The sequence below is a fragment of the Dipodomys spectabilis genome, unplaced genomic scaffold, assembly GCF_019054845.1.
Source record: "Dipodomys spectabilis isolate Male_0828 unplaced genomic scaffold, ASM1905484v1 ptg000019l, whole genome shotgun sequence".
Lineage (NCBI taxonomy): Eukaryota > Metazoa > Chordata > Mammalia > Rodentia > Heteromyidae > Dipodomys > Dipodomys spectabilis.
In genome coordinates, this window is record NW_024870696.1 from 25,854,841 (window position 1) to 25,874,166 (window position 19,326).

General features: G+C 37.2%; 2 protein-coding genes across 5 annotated transcripts in view; one reads left to right on the plus strand and one right to left on the minus strand.

Annotated features, from left to right (window-relative positions):
* The window catches only part of Nme7 (NME/NM23 family member 7), a 95,403-nt gene that overhangs the window by 64,989 nt on the left and 11,088 nt on the right, over nucleotides 1-19,326 (minus strand). For 3 of the 4 annotated variants that reach the window (XM_042674283.1, XM_042674280.1, XM_042674282.1), the window contains exons 2-4: nucleotides 3,807-3,914; nucleotides 1,911-2,077; nucleotides 103-213 (exon numbers count right to left, since the gene is read on the minus strand). In XM_042674283.1, the coding sequence (XP_042530217.1) occupies nucleotides 103-213; nucleotides 1,911-2,077; nucleotides 3,807-3,914 (386 nt within the window). Of the gene's footprint in view, nucleotides 1-102; nucleotides 214-1,910; nucleotides 2,078-3,766; nucleotides 3,915-19,326 lie in introns of those variants that run through there. The other variant, XM_042674281.1, reaches the window with a different exon arrangement.
* Blzf1 (basic leucine zipper nuclear factor 1) overlaps nucleotides 12,020-19,326 on the plus strand; it is a 34,422-nt gene continuing 27,115 nt past the window's right edge. Inside the window, exon 1 of the mRNA XM_042674279.1 lies at nucleotides 12,020-12,030. The gene's annotated coding sequence lies outside the window, so the exon portion shown is untranslated. The remainder of the gene's footprint in view (nucleotides 12,031-19,326) is intronic.

Here is a 19,326-nt window from a genome sequence, read left to right on the forward strand (position 1 = left end):
AGAGGTTTTTCTTTTTCTTTTTTTCTTAGTTTTAAAAAGCGATGGAAAGAAATTTTTTAAGTGAATCAAATATTATATAACTGAAAATTATCAACAAATTACCTTGAAAGTTTCATCATTTTGAGTTTGGTTATAGTAAATCCAGCTTTGTTTATCATTTCAATTATTTCTCCAGCCTTGGGTACTGCATCAGGTTTAATCAGGGCTAATGTTCTGTAAAATAATAATAGTAATAATAATAATGAATAAGTTTGAAAATAAAAAGTTCTACAGTTTGTATTTGTAACTCCTGAGCACTGGTAATTTCCTTAACAGAAATCCTAAAAGCCAAGAAAGTGCAGAATGATACATTTCAAGTTCTAAAAGTAAATAACCTTTACCCTAAATTACTATACTCATCAGTTATATTTTAAAATTAATGAACAAGCTGGGCACTGATGGCTCACACCTGTCATCCTAGCTACTCAGGAGGCTGAGATCTGAGGATCACAGTTCAAAGCCAGCCCGGACAGGAAAGTCCATGAGACTCTTCTCTCTAATAAACCATTCAGAAAACCGGAAGTGGCACTGTGGCTCAAGTGATAGAGCACTAGCCTTGAGTTGAAAAGCTGAGGGATGGCACTCAGGCCCAGAGTTCAAGTCCCACAACCAACAACAACAAAAAAAAATTAATGGACAAATAAAGATGTTCCAAGATAAACATAAACTAACGCAATGATGACCACTAATCCAAAACTGCACAAGCTATTTAAGTAATCCTACATACCAATGTATAAGAAAGGAAGTCACAATTATGAGGAGTCAAGAAAGAATAATGCAGAATAGATGAACATATGAGAAAAACAAAAGAGTCAAACATGGCCAACTGAGTAAAACAGCAAATTCCTAAGAATAGGATGGGAGAAAGAAAAAAGACTAGTAATTAAATAATTCAAATTTAATAATTCAAACAGTAGTTGAATAAGCCAGGAAAAAAAGCCAATGAAATTACACAAATCAGCAAACACCTCTCATTAATAACCTTAAATAACCTTAAAGTCTGAACTCTCCATTAAAAAGATGACAGTTAGATGACTAGATTGAAAACATTATCTATTTGTTGTCAACATGATACTCAACTCCCTGGCTCACAAAGATTGAAAGTGAAAAGTAGAAACTGAAAGCAGGGAGGAGAGACTATATCCATAAACAATGTAGAAAAAGTAGACTGAGTCGTAGCTTGAAAAGAGAAAGGAAGTTAGTAGGAATTAGTAGGGAATAAAACACCAAGAACATAGAATGATGAGAGACTTACATGCACCACTGACTGGAGTGCCGAATTTCATGAAGCAAATCCACTGTATATTCAGGGACAGACAGACTGACACAAGAATAGTGGGGAACCCAAATTCTTAACTCTCATCAATAGATACATCATCCAGACAAAACAAACAACATAAGAAAACAAGCAACAAAAAGACTACAAAGTTAAACCATTAAGCAAATGGACTTAACAACAATCTATAGAAAATTGCACCCAAAAGTAAATTTATAGAAAATTGTACCCATAAGCTTTGCAATACACATTCTCTTCTCAGCAACCACAGAATTTTCTCTAAAATACACTGCATTTTAGTCCATAAAGTATCTATTAACAAACACAAGAAAAAAATGAAATATTTTCTTGTGTATTAGAATACCATGATGGAAAAAATAAAATAAAAATAACAACAACCCAATACTTTAGAAATTACTTAATCATTCCTACTAAAGAACAAATCACATAATCTTTTCCAAAATACTGTAAATGTATCATAACATGAAAATGACTTCATTGAAAATTGTCTACATTAGGAAAACAAAAGAAAAATACAAAATTAGCTTATATCTAGCCTCCAACGTTCATTTAAGCATGAGAAGGATTCTCTTACTTTTCTTTTCTACTGCCAAGTTGGCGAGATGTATACTGGTCCCCATAGTCTACCAACACCAGTTGTCGAGAAAACACATTCACTTTGTTGCCTATAAATAAATCTTCCATGTGTAGGTCATCATATTTAGTCCGCTTTAAAAAAGTACGACGATTCTTTAGGTCATGCTAGAACAGAAAAAAAACACACAATAAAAAACTTACCAATAAAGAATGCTAACTTTATGAGGTAGAAATAGTTCTTAATTCTGACTTTATCAAAATAGGCTACATCCTGTTCATTTTTTGTTACCAATATAAATCGGTATGTTTTGTGCATGTGCTAGGGCCTCCGGCTTGATTTCAAGGTCTAGGCACTGTCCCTGAGGTGTTTTTTTTGTTGTTGTTTGTTTTGTTTTGCTCAAGACAAGCACTCTATCACTTAACCAAAGCTCTACTTCCAGTTTTTTGGTGGTTAATTAGAGATAGTTCTCACCAACTTTTCTACCCAGCTGCTTTGAGGCACAATCCTCAGACCTCAGCCTCCTGAATAGCAGGGGTTATAGGTGTGAGCCACTGATACCTAGCCATAACTTTTATATTATATATTTGTATCTGCTAATGTAACTTATTCATAATATAGCTTTTTTATTAAAGCATATTGCTGACGCTGACTGTAGCTGGCTCATGGCAGTAACTGTAGCTATTCAGGAGGCCAGTTTCTAAAGACGGCAATTTGAAGCCAGCCTGGCAGAAAAGCCTAAGTAAGAGACTCTCTCAAACAAGGAAAATGCCAGTGTGGAGATGTGTTGAGTACCAGACATGAGCTAGAAAGCCCAGCGAGAACTCAGGGCCCTGAGTTCTAGCCCCACTAGAAACACAATTGTTTTTAACATTTAGAATGTAAAATATAACATAAAACAAATATATTAAAACATAAATAATAATATAAACATAATGACATATAAAACACCCCAAATAGAAAGATTTTTTTTTTATGGCCCAACTTTTTCAGTAAATAAAATCCCAGAGAAAAGAATCATTTGCCCAAATATCTGCTTTTACACACAGTCTAATACCAAGTAGAAAAACTTGTTAAAGTGTGACCAGGAAAAGGACAAAAAGCTCAATGATCTTCAATTTGACTATTTATAGAGATGACAATTTTCAATAATGATGACATATATGATCATGATAACCTTTCTCTATCAATTATAACCTAATCCACAACAATAATTCCATTTTGGTTTATGCTACTGCCTTGATTATTGATATTATGGGCATTCACCACTATACCCTGCTCCACTTCAGTTTCCTAAATAACATTATTTCAATTTCTGATATTCAAAATATAGGCATAGCCCATACACCAATGGTTCATGTCTATAAGCATAGCTATTCAGGAGGCTGAGATCTGAAAATCATAGGTCAAATCTAGTATGGGCAGAATTCCAAGAGATTCTTACTTCTAATTAACCAGCAAAACTCAAAAGCTAGAGGCATGGCTCAAGTGGTAGAGCACTAGGTATGCATGAAAATGCCAAGCATGAGTGAAAGGTTCAGAGTTTAATAAGCCCCAGTATAATACACACACACACACACACATACATACATGACCACATACATCACACACATACATACACAAGGCATGGTGGTGCATGTCTACAATCTCAACACTTGAGAGGGTAAGGCAGGAGAAATGTAATCTCAAGGAAGCCTGAGATATATAGTGAGACTCTGTCTACAAAAAAAAAAAAGAACAAAAAATCTTGTTTTGGTATCATAGTAAATACATCAAATTACAGTAGAATGTATCTTATAAACATGGTTTTTAAAACAGCAGTATAAAAGACAATTCTATTCCTGTCTTTGCCCCACCTTCTCCTTTTCCAATTTGAAGCAAAGAAGGTTCATTTACCATCTCAACAGACCCATCCGCTGGGTAAAAGAAAAGATCATAACGTCGGAGAAGTGAAGCATTTGGATCATACCACTCTGCGATGAAGGCAAATCTCTCATTATGATTCTGTGAGGAAAAATAAAAAGATTTTTAACACTAACATATAAAGTATAAGCACACTTGTATAAGTCATACGAAATGAAAGAAAAGTTTCCAAGTATTTGCAACAAATAAATCTGCTACTACCTATCACATTGAACTATTTTGCTTTCCTCAGAAATTGTCTGCTAATTTCTTATTAATACTTTTAGATATTTCAAAGATGAGTTATGAAATCTTTAATATATTTCTGAAACATGCAATCAACAACACATCCTAAATCAGCCTTTTTTAGAACATGAGCTCCTGACTACTGAAAGAATTTCAGTCTTCCTGAAGACAAATTTACATACAGACTACCACACAACCTAATGTGGGAAAAAATTCAGAGAGGTTCAACTGCAGTAAGTTTTTGCGTTTTTTTTTGTTTTTTTGTTTTTTTTTTTGGTCGGTCGTGGGGCTTGAACTCTGGGCCTAGGCGCTGTCCCTGCACTCTTCAGCTCAAGGCGAGCGCTTTACTGCTTGAGCCACAGCACCACTTCTGGTTTTCTGGTGGTATATTGGAGATAAGAGTCTCACGGAGTTTCCTGCCTGGGCTGGCTTTGAACCGCAATCCTCAGATCTCAGACTCCTGAGCAGCTAGGATTACAAGCCTGAGCCACTGGCGCCTGGCTCAACTGCAGTAAATTTTAACAATCTTAAGCCTGAAGAATCTGGCAACATTTAGCTATTGTCATTAAAATTATGAACTTCATGAAGGCAAATTCCTGAAAGGGGAAATGAAGAGGGAGCCAGGGAAAAAGGAAATAAAATAACAAAAGACAAAACACCCTAAACCAAAGCAGAGAAGCTATCCCACATAATACAGACAAGCAAGGGGAGAGGCAAATCCACTAAGAACAAATCTACAGCCACGGTTTGGTTTAGAAACTAAAGAAAAGAAAAATCATTCCAATTTTTAGAAAAGGCTACACTATATGCCTCAATATAAAGCTAAGGTATGGAGTGTCTACACGCTATACTAAACTCAGGCTAGACTTTTCTTTAATATTAAGCTAAAATAAAAAACATCTGCTGTATCTGCAGAATGGTCCTGTAAGTAACATCTGTTACTTACGCTCTTCTACATTCTATATGCTCAGTCTCTCCAATTGGAGAATAGAAAACATACCTGTTACAGCTGTAAAAATTAATGTGATTGCCTTGTAAAATTCACATAACACTTTTTATGCAACTATTGATCAAGATGCTCTGTCAAGCACTTTTATAATTTTTTGTATTTTTCACTTCTATTTGATGCTATGCATTTTTATAACATCAACTTGTTTTGCAAAAGTTGTTTCATCTCACCTTCTAAAAGTGAAAAATGCCATTTTAAATATGGTATACAAAATAGTAGCCTACTCAGTGACATTCTGGTATAAGTCATTTTATAGTAGGAATACTTTTTTTTTGGGGGGGGGGGGCTGGTTGTGGGACTTGAATTCTGGGCGTGGGCACTGTCCCTGAGTTTTTTCACTCAAGGCTAGCCATCTATCACTTTGAGCCACAACATCACTTCCAGTTTTCTGGTAATTAATTGGAGATAAGAGTCTCATAGTCTCATTTCCTGCCTGGGCTGGCTTTGAACCACTATCTTCAGATCTCAGCCTCTTAAGTCACTAGGACTCCAGGTGTGAGCCACCAGCACCTGGCTAGTAGACCACTTTTTGAAAATAGTTTCATTACTATGCACAAGTGATTACATAACTTAGTTTATTCCATGCATTTTCAAAATGTTTTCCTTTTCAATTTCCTTTCAATTTCTTTTCCAATTCCTTTAAAACAATAGCTAAAAAGCAATAGAAATGATAGGCTTCTTTGTAATATTTAAAAACCATATATGTACTATCAACAAGATAATGACAGAATTTGTAGGTAATGCTAGAAGAAAACCTAAGATTTAGATAGATGATTTGGTCACATTCTGGACTTTATGACCATAGAAAAGGTACTCTACCACAAATGTCAGTGATTCAAACATTCTGCCCACTGCCCATACCTTCCCACCCTTTAGCTACTTTGTTCAACTTCTTCTTTTATTATACATCAAGTTCTTTTTTAAAGTCATCAATTTTGTGGCCTAGCTGCTACCAAAAATGTTAAAAGAATTAGCTATACTTATTGTGATTTTTGCATCACCCATATCTATTGTGTAGTTCTGGCATCAATCTATTATTCCCAACCTATATTTAATTTTCATTTAGCTGACCCCAAAATAGCTCTTGACAGAAGAAAGGATTTCCTACCCTGGAAGTAATGGTCAACTTGATAATGGGTCATGTAAACCAATCACCTTTTCTGTGCACATGTATTTCCTTTTTTACTGTAAGAGTGGCGTCAGAGGGGTTACAGTTCGTAAGTGAGGTGATGAGTACATTTCTTGTCAAACATTGCTACCTCTTCCCTTTATTTTCCCACTTTCCCTCCCATCCCCACTCCCCTCCCCCTCCATTCATTTCCAACACAGTGTCTGGTGAGTATCGCTGCTGCATTGGTTCACCCTTTCTCCTTTGTCTCACCATTTTGTTATTCCCTCTTCCCTTCCCCAAATCAGATAAACATAAACAGAGTACCAAAATCAAAAACAGTGACAACAGGGGATAAAACAAAGGGAAAAAAATGAAAGAAAAAAAATAACTTCACACAGTACATTAAAAAACAAAAACAAAGAAACAAAATTTAAAAAAAAAACTCTTGCTTCCATATGTTGGCATTCATTTCAATTAGCATCATTCCACCAGAAAGAATGACACAGCTCCATTCATAAGCAAATGGAAAGACTAAGAAAATGTCCTATTAAGTGAAGTAAGCCAGACCCAAAGAAATATAGGCCCCATGGCTTCCTCATTTGTAATAATTAGCATACGTCTGGGATAGTCCAGAGGCTCACAATAGCCCAATGGCTATTCACATATGACCATACAAAATGTACACATATATTTAAACAAGAAAAAGACATGAATCCAATCTGTCAGTTCAAAAACAAGTGTAGTAAGCCACTGTACACCTGCCTCGCGCATTTCAGTGTTACTGACAGGGAGGCCGTTCCATCTCTGCTGATGCTGTACGTCAGCAAATGGCACTCAGGTCTGGTACTCCAGGCATTGCTGAGTGCAACAAGAATACCAGACCAACAAGTCTGCTGCTGAGAGCACTTCCTGGCAGTGTACAGTAAGTGAAATGGCCCTGAAACACGCTACTTAAGGAGAAGATGCAGGAGACTGTGTAAGGTTTTCTCTTGGGGTCAAATGGAAAATGCTTCAGGATGTTTAAGATCACAGACTCTGGAGTCAACAAATTTCTTTATAATATCAGATACAATACTTAAGCATCTAAGTCTTCATTTCCCTGTGTGTAGAGTGGGAATAGTCATTTAACTGTCTTCACAGGGTAGCAGCAGAAATTGCATGACTTGGTGTACATGACCGCTTGGGAGTTCCCTTGTCCCAAGTCTCCCACAGCAATGACAGCGGCTTACAGGTCTAGCAATGACAGGCTTACAGAGCTGCAGGGCACACACTGCTCTCCCTCTTTGGTCCTGTTCTGATACACAGAAGAATCCCATCTTGATTTGTGATGCCACAGACACAGCTTCAACTAATCCTAGTTAAACAGTTTTTTTAAAGGTTTTGAGGAAAAATCAATATAGAGGATAAAGGAACTTGTGGTAGGCAGAAAATGGGAAATGTGATTAAAACCATATTTATGAATAAAAACTCCTAGATATATACATATATATAAATATATATGTATACAAACATGTGTACACGTACACATGTGTATATATGTGCACATATATGTATTTCTGTAGCAGTAAGTATTTTTAAGTGACATGAGAGTTCAAATTCTTGCCTTGTGGGAAACTCAGACCACAATGGATCTTTTTATTAAAAAAAAAAAAAAATTGAAAGCCAGGCACTGGTAGCACACACCTGTAATCCTGGCTACTCAGGAGGCTGAAATCAGAGGATCATGGTTCAAAGACAGCTTGGGCAGGACAGTCCATGGAACCACAAAAAAGCCAGAACTGGAGCTATGGCTCAAGTGGTAAAGCTCTAGCCGCCTTGAGCAAACAAACAAACAAATAAATAAATAAACTTTTAAATCTGAGTTCAAGCTCTAGAATACACAAAAAAACTAATTTTTTAAATCTTGTAACACTATTGGTTACATAGCAATAGCTAGTTTTGTAATTTAAACTTCTCAAAGAAAATGCCTGAAAAAAATTGTAAATTATATTAATAAATATTGAATTTGTTTTATACTGCATATGCAAGAAATTAAATTGTGAAATTAAATTGTCACCTAACATAAAATGTTATGAAAACAATAATAAAGCATTCATATTCACATGGTAAAGACAAATTTTAAAGCCATATTTAAAGACATTCCACTGTCAGCAACACATATATCCATGTAACTATCTGTGTTGGTACTCTAAGATTCAGAAATAATTATTTAGCTATGTTTCCAGGACCATACAGGTCCTGCCTCCAATTTCATATGCAAAGTAAAATTCTTCATATTTTACTTAAAATATATACAGATGACAAAGTACTTCAATTCAAGTATTTCTGGTCTCAACAATAAAGCATGGGAAATTATTTTCAAGTAAACTATCCAAATCTCCATTTAATGTTCCCAAGTAAAATCCTAAAGAATCTTTCCTAGTATTTTACTTCTTTGAAGTAATAAGCCTGGTGGGAAGGCAGGGAAAACTGAAAATTATTATTTATCTTTACATCATAAATTCAGAAGAAATAAAATATTAATATGAATGGAAAATCAATCCCTCACACCAGGCACCAACAGCACACACCTGTAATCCTAGTTACTCAAATTAAGATCTGAGGATCTTGGTTCAAAGCCAGCACAGGCAGGAAAGATCTAAGACTTATCTCCAACCAACCAACAAAAAAAGCAATTAGTGGAGCTGTGCTCAAATACTAGCCTTTGGTGAAAAAGCTCAGGGACAGCGCCCAAGCTGAGTTCAAGCACCAGGACCAGCTTGGTTTTGAAAGTAAAGGAAAAGAAGGAAAAAGAACTCCCTCAAGTTGTAAGCACTTGGAGTAAAGGAGTATATATGTATATTTGCATTTGTGTTCGTGTTAAACAAAGACAAATATTTCTGAATAAAATAGAATATTAGATATGTAAAATTACCTTAACTGATTTTTACTAATGAATTATAAGGTTTTAAAAGAGAAATTCTGATAATAAATTGTTCCAATGCAATAGAGTCCTTTAAAAAAAAAAAAGTCCCTCTCTCAGGATATTATATCCTGATAAGGCCTCAAGAGGGTATAGAAAAGTGAAGGAATCAACTCAGCACACACTGACAAAAAGAGCAGTGAATTTAAGTATAAATACCTATAATAAAGAGAAGGAAGGAAGGAAGGAAGAAAGGAAAAAAGGGAGGGAGGGAGGGAGAGAGGGAGGGAATGAATCACTCTTTCAATAGCTCTATCAATAGCTTTCACTAAATCAGTAGAATCCACTGCTTACATATGATTGCTTTTACTAGGATTCTTTGAATGTTTACTAAGCTGTCACCATTTAATCTTTTAAAACCTAATTATAATTGAATGTTAAATTAAGCAAGGAGGGAAATAAGATCAGGGCTTGTTTAACAGACAGTTAATCCCCACAATAAACTTGTTTTTTTATTTCATTTTGTATTATCTTTAAATAGTGGTATGAAGGGGTTTCAAATCCACATGTGAGTATCACAATAAACTTGTTAACAGAGGTAACACCTCAATTTTCACCAATCTGAAGAGAGGTTCCAAACAATTAACTGTCCATATATTTTGCATATCATACAGCTAGTGAGGACTACAATTCAGCCTTCAAAGGTTTGACTGATGCCAAAGATCAATATTTATGTCTAGACAGTCAAAGCTCTGAATCAAGCAAAATCCAAAGCACAGTTCTAAATCAGACAAGAGAGCAGTGGAGATGGCAGTGAGCAGGGGCCTGTCTGTCAAGTACCCCTGAGCAGACAGCAAACAAGAAACAGGAGTCGCTAACAATGGAAAAGCAGTTTGCTTCAATCCGAGGAAGAAAGCAGCGTCCGAGTCACTGAAGCCATCTTTAAATGTTTCAGGTAGTTTTATGAAATGGGTGTCTCAGGAGGCAAAGAAAAAAAGTTCCCCAGAGTCAGTACAAGATTGTAAGGTCTAGGAAATGCAAATCAGTTCAGAAAGGCATAAAAAGAAGAGTATGATTTTTGTCTTCATAATTTTGAAGAAATAATTTTTATATTTTTGCTGATTATAAAATGTTATCTTACAATACTAATCATTATTCAGTAATGCATCCTAATGAACAATGCTTTGCAACCATCCAATTCTAAAGAATGAGTTAAGCTATTTCACACTATGCTTAGCATGTGGGAAGCCTGCTCAGTGAATGGTGAGATATATTGGAAAGGAGAAGGAGAAACAATAGGAATAACATGGCTGTAGAGTTAGAGTCCTGGTAGTATAAATAGTAAGTAGGGATAATCTTTAATTTCTATATGTGAAGATGTACACATTTACATACAATTTCTTTACAACACTAACATTTTAAAAAGCCAGACTTAGAATCTCTGCTGTTACATGAGATTATTAAAAAATCAGGGAAGCAGATCTCCTCCATCAACATATTCAAAAAACTAGATGGTTCTTTCTGGATGAGTAAAAATGAGTATAGGCAAAGACTCTAAAAAGATGGTAAATAACAGAAGTAATTCATTTTCCCAAGTCATGAACAAGCCCCTAAAAGGAATGCCACAGTTCTGAATCCAGCTGAAGTAAACCTAAATATTCTTCAGACCCAGATCCAGGATGTGTGTCATGGGTCTTTTTCTTTATTGCACAACCAAACTGTTTCCTCAAAATTTTCACAGACGTCTCACCAAGCTCATGCCTGAAATCCTAACTACTAAAAAGAACCACAGTTCAAAGCCAGCCTAGAAAAGTCTTAGAGATTCCATCTCTAGTTAACCAGCCAAATGCCAGACTGGAGCTATAGCTCAAGTGATAGAGTGCTAGTCATGAGTAAGAAAGCCAAACAAGAGTGTGAGGCCCTCAGCTCAAAATCCCATACTAGGAAAGATTAGAACAGAGCAGAACAAAAGGGGCTAGAGGTGTGGCCCAACGGCAGAGCACCTTCCTAGCAAGCACAAGTCATAGGTCAGTTCAAATCTCTACACTGTCTTAAAACAAAAACCAAACAAACTTGCCCAAAATTAGCCAGCTTACAACAGGTAAACCCAGGCAGTGTGATCCCAAGTCCCATGCTATTAAAAGTCACTGTGCTTAAAGTCACTGTGAAAGGGACCTCCCAGAAAAAGAGAACTAAGCAATCCATAAATGCTGCACTGCTTGCAGCATCTCCAGAATGGACAGCTAGGCCTTTCGATGTAATCCTCCACTGAAACAAACCAACAGGCCAACGACAAAACTCAGCCACACTTCTCAGACTTGTAATTCTAACAATACATTTAAAAAATACAATGCGCTTTATAATGCAATTACTTCACAGGAAGCAATCAAATATTTCCAGGCATATATAAATGTTCCTTGCATTTCATATAAAATCGATGTTTATATAATACATCGTGCAGAAATGTCTTGACCTAATAAAAACAGTTTGCAGAATATGTACGTTTAAGAGTAACTGTTCTTAACCTGTTTTATGACAATCATCTGTTTCTGTGTGACCACATAGACACTGTGGAGTCTGGACGATAAAAGTTACAGTTCAACAGACCTTTGAAGTTAGAGTGAGTCTCCAGGTGCCTGCATCAGACTGAATCACATTATAGGACCATAACAGACATCATCAGAGGTTAAAAACTCCGGCCAGCTGCTTCCAGTGAGGGCAAGTAAAATGTGGTTTCCAGAGAACAAATTTCATTTGGCTTCAAACATTGAGATTATAGTGAATCATTAAAAATGAATTAGCAGACATAGTAGGCAAATAAGCCTAGCAATTCCCATTGCGTACTTTGATACTGCCATGGCAAGTACAATAGAAACACACATGCAGCAACCAAAAGGCTGCTTCCAATTGCTACAAGCTAGATTTTTAAGGAGTAACTTCTTTCATGTGTGTCCTTCACAAGGAGTCTCCCTTCAGGGTGGCTTTAGAAGACCAAGTATTTTCTCACACTGAACTGTGGCAAATGTTAACCTTACTTGAGTGTGGCCAGAACCAGTTTTGAGCTGGTCAGATTGCTCAGCGTTACTCCTCCATGATTTACCTGGTCAAGGCAAACAGATTGAGAACTCAAGGGTCTTCACACAAAGAATCTGACTTGCCAATGTCATCTTAACATTTCTCAGTAACAGGACATAGTATACGAGGAGGAAAAGTAAGAGAATTATTAAACTTAACTAACTAGTCTAATCCAATTAAATTCCCAAAACACTAAAGCAAAATTATAATGTTGAACATGAGGATTCCACATACTTTTTTTTCCACTCTCTTTTATTTTCTTTTAAGCTATCATGTTGGCTTATTCTCTTTTGTATTTTGCCAGTCATGGGGCTTGAACTCTGCCTAGGCACTGTCCCTGGGCTCCTTTTGCTCAAGGCCAACATTCTACCACTTGAGCCAGAGTGCCATTCCCAGCTTTTTCTGTGATTAATTGGAGATAAGAGTGTCAAGAACTTTCCTGCTCTGGCTGGCTTCAAACTGAAATCCTCAGATCTCAGCTCTGTGAATAGCTAGGATTACAGGTGTGAGCCATCAGTGTCCAGTTAAACTGTCATTTAAGAATAATATCTCAATTAGAATACGTATTTGCCTTTACAGAGAAGAGACAACGCTGTAGTAAACAGAACACAGTGAGGCATGATGATGCAGGCCTGTAACTCCAGTATTCAGAAGACCCAGGTAAGAAGATCCATACTTTAAAGCCCACCTGAGATAAATCTGGGTAACAGTAAGACACTGTCTCAAGAAAACAGATATATATGTATATATATTTATCAAAACACAAAACCACGTGTTTTACAACCTGTGATACTTATGAATATACTTTCGACTTCTTGCTTATACTTTTTAAAGGGAAGAATGAAAAGCTAAAAAAACAGATTTCCACAATGCATATATAGATCGGGAAAACAATGAAACATACCCTCTCAGAAAGGGCTTTTGAAAGCTTTTGTAGTTTGCAACCTGTAGATCCTTTAAAGTCCCTCCTGGTTTCCACAAATCATGCTATGTAAAAATCAAAACAAAACAGTGAGGCACTTTGTGTCAAAAGAAACCTCTCTGGAAAGTAAGGGTGTATTTTGCTCAGATATCTTAAAGCGAACACAACTGTGAAGTCTTCACACACCAACACTGGCCAAGTGATGTTTCCACACTTGGAATACGATTTTTCACAGAAGTCCAGAAATCAAAGGGATATTAGCAATAAGGAAACACAAGGTTAGATAAGGGACTTTGCAAAAGTTCTGAGTTGTTAAACAGCACCATCTAACAAGGACCTTTGTTTCCACTTAAGCCACCTCATGTTCCCACAGGCAGCACTGAGGGCTCACATCTGGGTTCTTGGCACAATACAAATTCTCTAACCAAATAGAAACTGCAAGAGGACAGTAACTACACCATATATTTCTTTTGAATCTCCTTGGTGACATTTTGAAACCTTAAAAAAAATTAAATACCAAAGCAAGATCCAAAGGACTAAATGTGTAAACAATAAATTCCGATAAAACAGCAAAAATTCACTCTTTAATATTAAGAAAGCCCAAAATTGATTTAGGGCTTAGTAAATATTTATTTGCATCTGCTTACAATATTTCCAGAATGAATCTGAAGGATCCTTTTTCTGGCCTTTTTTGGATAAGTCTGGCTTCTCCGGCTAGCTCCTTAAAAAATACACGATACAGTGATAAGTAACTGCAAAAGAGAAATAGGCTGGGCACAGGTGGCTCACGCCTGTCATCCTAGCCAGACAGGAGGCTGAGATCTGAGTTAGAAGCCTGTCCAGGCAGAAATGTTCTCAAGACCTTTATCTCCAATTAGCTAGCAAAGTGCCACACTGAAGCATTGCTCAAGAGGTAGAGCACCAGACACAGGAAAACAAAAAAAAGCAAAAGTACAGGCCCTATTTAAACTCATATATGAGCACATTTACACATACATACACACACTCACATTCTCTCATTCTCTCTCTCTCATTTTCTCTCTCTCTCTCTCTCTCTCTCTCTCTCTCTCTCACACACACACACACACACACACACACACACACACACACACACAAAGAAACAGATCTGAGACCGGGCACCAATGGCTCATGCCTGTAATCCTAGCTACTCAGGAGGCTGAGATCTGAGAATCATGATTCAAAGCCAGCCCGAGCAGGAAAGTCCCTGAGACTCTAATCTCCAATAACCATTAGAAAACCAGAAGTGGCGCTGTGGCTCAAGCGGTAAAGCACTTGCCTTGAGCTGAAGAGCTGAGGGATAGCACCCAAGCCCAGAGTTCAAGACCCACGACCAACAAAAAAAAAGAAAGAAAGAAAGAAAAGAAATAGATCTGAAACAAAAAGAAACTCTGATCTAACTACAGTGGCCTGAAAATATTTCAGCAATTATACTCAATTAGAAAACTGAGTTTTAATTGGGCAAAAAAGTCATCAGACAATATGAGTTTTTCATCCAAGTAACCGTTATTTTCACATTGCAAATACACAGGCCCAAATCTTATTCTGCCTTTATCCCCCAGCCACACCACCACTAGACCCACAAGTGGATATGCTAAACATTTTCCATTCATCCTCCCCAAACTCAGCTTTTCTCCAGTCTGCAGTGGGCATGGCCAGGAGAGCTGACCACCTTGCCAAAGAGCCCATGCCATCCCCTTGCCCTGATGCTCACAGGGATTTGGCCATCAGGAGACAATGCCAACAATCAAACCATTCATTTATCTTCTGAACTTCCCCCTGTCAGACTACATTGGTAAGCTGTTCCCAGCTACTGAAGACCATGGCTCCTGTCAGACAACCTTTCTACTACTACTTTGATAGTTCTATCCCTGTGTCTGGATAAGGCTAAAGTAGAAACTAAAGTCCAGCTCCCTGCACCTCCTTTGTTAGTTTCTCTTAACTCCATGCATACCTTTGTCACTGGTCCCTGCAAATTGTTCTGCATTCTCACTGATCTATCCATATCTGTATCTAGCTAGGCTTACAATGAAACCTTGGGGGAGAGGTCTTCCTGCCTTACATGGCCAGTTACAAACCATTTTCACTGGCAAAGAGCTGGAAACACTTGATCATTTGTGGTTTTGGTGTCATATCCAAAAAGGGTTTGCCTGGCCCAGTGTGGCAGAGATAAATTTCTGTACCTTCTTCTAAGAGATTTATCTGAACAACTCTGAGTTATATTTCATGCATGATGTAGATAATTTTATCCTTTTACATGGTTTTGGTTGTCTCAATAGTATTGGTTGAAAAGACTACTCTTTCCTCATTGAGTGGCACTGACAAGTTTGTCCAAACGCCAACTTGTCATAAAAGTTTTTATATGGAACCCTAGTTCTGTTGCACTTCCTGTTAGTCTCTCTGCCAGTACTACACTGCCTAGATTACTATTGAAGCTTTATAATAAATTTGAATTGTAATCGGAACATTTAAGTTCTCTACTTTTGTTCTTTTTCAGAACTGCCTTGGCTAACTTGACTCCTTCATATTTCCATACCTAATTTAAGATATACGTGCCAATTGTACAAAAATACTTGCTGTGAGTTTAAGAGGCACTGCTCTGAGTCTATTTACCAACAATTCTAATCTTCCAATCCATGAACAAGGTATTTCTGTATTTACTCTGGTCTTTTAATTTAACTGAGCATTCTGTAGACTCCAGTGTGAAGTCTTCTACCCTCTGCTAAAAATATTCCTAAGTATTGTTTTCTTTGATTCTTTTGTAAATGGGACTTACATTCTTCTTCAGGCTGTTCATCATAATCTAGTAGTCCCTTCTTGTCTGAATGTTCATTTTTCCAAAATTTCACTTTTGTCAATAATGATCAAAAATAGTAGACAGAAAATTCAAGAAACAAATCATTTGTCAGTTTTAAATTGCTTGCAGTTAGTGAACTCCCAGGCCACCCTACTGTGCCCCAGGCAGGATGTAAATCATTTCTCTGTCCAGTGCGTCCATTCACCTGCCCATGAGTTAATTAGGAGCAGCCTGGATTATGACACTGTATTGCAGAACACATGTTCAAGAGATCCTTATTTTACATAATGATTCCAAAATGCGAGGGTAGTAAAGCTGTAAAGCAAACGATCGTATGCTGTGGTTACTGTGTTCTAAAATTAGAGCACATTTTATGTGCATGAAAGTGTAAAGAAGGACAAGGGGACTCAGGAAGCTCTGCTGTCACACCTCAGACTGCCAGTGTGTGAGGCGTCTGGTCACCCACGGCTCTGCACCACAGCACACATGCCTGCGTCACCTCCAGCTGTCAGAGGAAGGTGAGCACGGAGTAAGCTACTCTGAGAAAGACCGAATTTGCATAACTTTTACTACTGCATATTGTTATAATTGCTGTCATTGGCAGTTAGACATTATTTTCCTTTTATGGCCAATTTATAAACTTTATCATGGGTATACATGCATAGGAAGCATATATATAGGGTTTGATGCTATCCAGGGCCTTAGGCCTCCACTGCAGGTCTTGGAACATGACTATTACATACAGAAATACAGTTTGCTTTTATATATTGATCATGTACTCTGAAACCTTGCTGAAACATCTGTGACATCATTTTCATAGATTTTTAATTTCTACACAAAAGGTCTTGTCAACTGTCAATAAAGATAGTTTTGTTTTTTTCTATATAATATAGATACCTTTGAGTTCTTTTTTTCTTACCTGGTTATAATGGCGAGAATACCTAGTACAATTCTATTTAAAAAAACAAAAAACAAAAAAAACAGTTCAGGACAGACATCCCAGGACAGACATATCCTTAGGAAGAAGGCATTCACACTTTCATCATTAACTATGTTTCTGACTTTTATTTAAATGAATCTCTACACTCTGGTTGAAGTCCCCTTCAACTCCCTATTTGCTGAGTACTTCTGTTATGAATGGTATGGATTTGTGAAATGCTTTTCTGTTTCATTGGTCATGTGGGGTTTGTCCTTTAGTTTGTTAATACAGTATGTTGCATTCTCTGATTATCAGATGTTAAACAAATGTCATATTCTCAGTATAAATTCCACTGAAGTAGGTTATAAATTCTGTAGGTTCCTGGATTCAGTTTGCTGATCTTTTATGGAAGATGCTTACATCTGCATTCATTAGGGATATTGGCCTATAGTTTGCTTGTGATAGTTTGCTGGCTTTGGTAGAAGTATAATATTGGCTTCATGGAATAGGTTGGGAAGTATTTGCTCCTCCATTTTCCAGAAGAATTTGTGAGATTGCTGTTATTTACTCTGTAAATGTTTGATATCACTGAGTATTTCTATGGGTTTTAGCTCTAGATACACTCATTCTCTTGATCGTTTGAGCTATTTTGTGGCTTTAAATACAATCATCAGCTCTCAAGCTAGAGAATTTCTATAAATTTTAGGTTCACATATCTTCTTAGCTGCCTCTTAGATATCAAAAAGATATCTCTAATTTAACAGACACTAAGTTGAACTCCTCTTCTCAGTTATGAAACTCCCCTTTATGATACTTTACCAGTCACTGACATTTGTATTAACTACCCATGCTATTGCTCACTGCAAAACTTTTTTTTTTTTTTGGGTCCAGTCGTGGGCCTGAACTCTAGGCCTGGGCGCTGTCCCTCAGCTCTTCAGCTCAAGGCTAGCTTCTACCACTTGAGCCACAGCTCCACTTCCGGCTTTTTTTCTTTTTGCTTATGTGGTGCTGAGGAATCAAATCCAGGGCCTCATGCATACAAGGCAAGCGCTCTACCACTGAGCCACCTTCCTAGCCCCTCACTGCAAAACTTTTAACTATTCTTTTAATTCTACCCTTGATTCACTCTCTAAACTATAAAGTCATCATTTACTTGTGTGGGGGTGAGGGGGTCCTGGGGCTTGAACTCAGGGCCCAGGCACTGTCCTTGATCTTTTTGTGTCACGGCTCGTACTTTACCACTTGAGCCACTTGAGCTCCACTACCAGCACTCTGAACGGTGATCCTCAGATCACAGCCCCCTGAGGCATAGCTGGGATTGTAGGAGTGAGCCACCAGCACTGGCTAAAATCGTCTTCTAACTTTTGAACTCTATCCTTGATTCACTCCCTCACATCTGAAGTCTAGTCATTAGGAAATCCTGTTAGGTCAACCTTCAAAATATACACAAATTCTATTAACCACTTTACCACCACTATTGCAGTCCTCCTCCTCCAAATGCCCATGCTCTCTTACTAATTATAGCCTCATAACTCCTCATCCCTGCCCCTCTGTCTACTCTCAAGACATGCAGCCATAACTGATTAATAATAATTCAGACACTTCATTCTGCTTAAAATTTGCACTGACTTCATATTTCTATGAAGGGAAAAGTGTCAAACCTCTAATGACCCACAAAGTTCTGTGAGATCTGGCCCCCAATTATCTGTCTGATCTAATCTCCCAGAACTGTTGCTCTTGCTTATTTTCTCCTGGCCAGGCAATTCCTTGAATACACGGCATGCTACCACCTAAGAGCCCCTCCACTGGCTCTCCTACTTCCTCCAATATATGTTGGTCATCCCTTTTCACCCTCAAAGCTCTACAAGACTGACCTTGGCAATCTCTCTTTAAATCGTATTCACCACCATTATCAGCACTACCAATATTCATTACCCTACTCATTTTTCTAGGTAGCATTTCATATCTTAAACATAATGCACATTATACTTAATATGCTTATTTTTATTGAACATGTCTCCTCATAAAATGTGTTTTGTTCAAGAATGTAACTAAAAGGACTAGGTATCTATGTTGAATACTTACTGAAAGGATAAATCTGAAAAGCAGAACCTATGCACCTACTATTATCAAACTAAAATGCAGTCAGATCTTAAAAGTTGCGTTTATTCATTTCCTCAACAAATATTAATGTCTTCTTTTTGCCGGGTACTGCAACAGACACTTGGGATAAGAAAACAGATAAGGCTCTGTTGACATGGACCTATAAAAATCAATCAATCAATCAATCAATCAGGTCTAGCTTTTTCCTGTAAATCTCTACTGTTTTCCTGAGATAATATATCCAATGGGGGAGGAGTGCCACCTAGTGTTCAGTGTTGATTTCAATATATCCAGGCTGTACAACCATTTACAAACATCTATCCATATCACCCTGATAATTATATATCAAATCATATACTATCATATCAAAATGAAGGTCTTCAAAAGGGAATTTAAAGCCCTCTACTTCTTT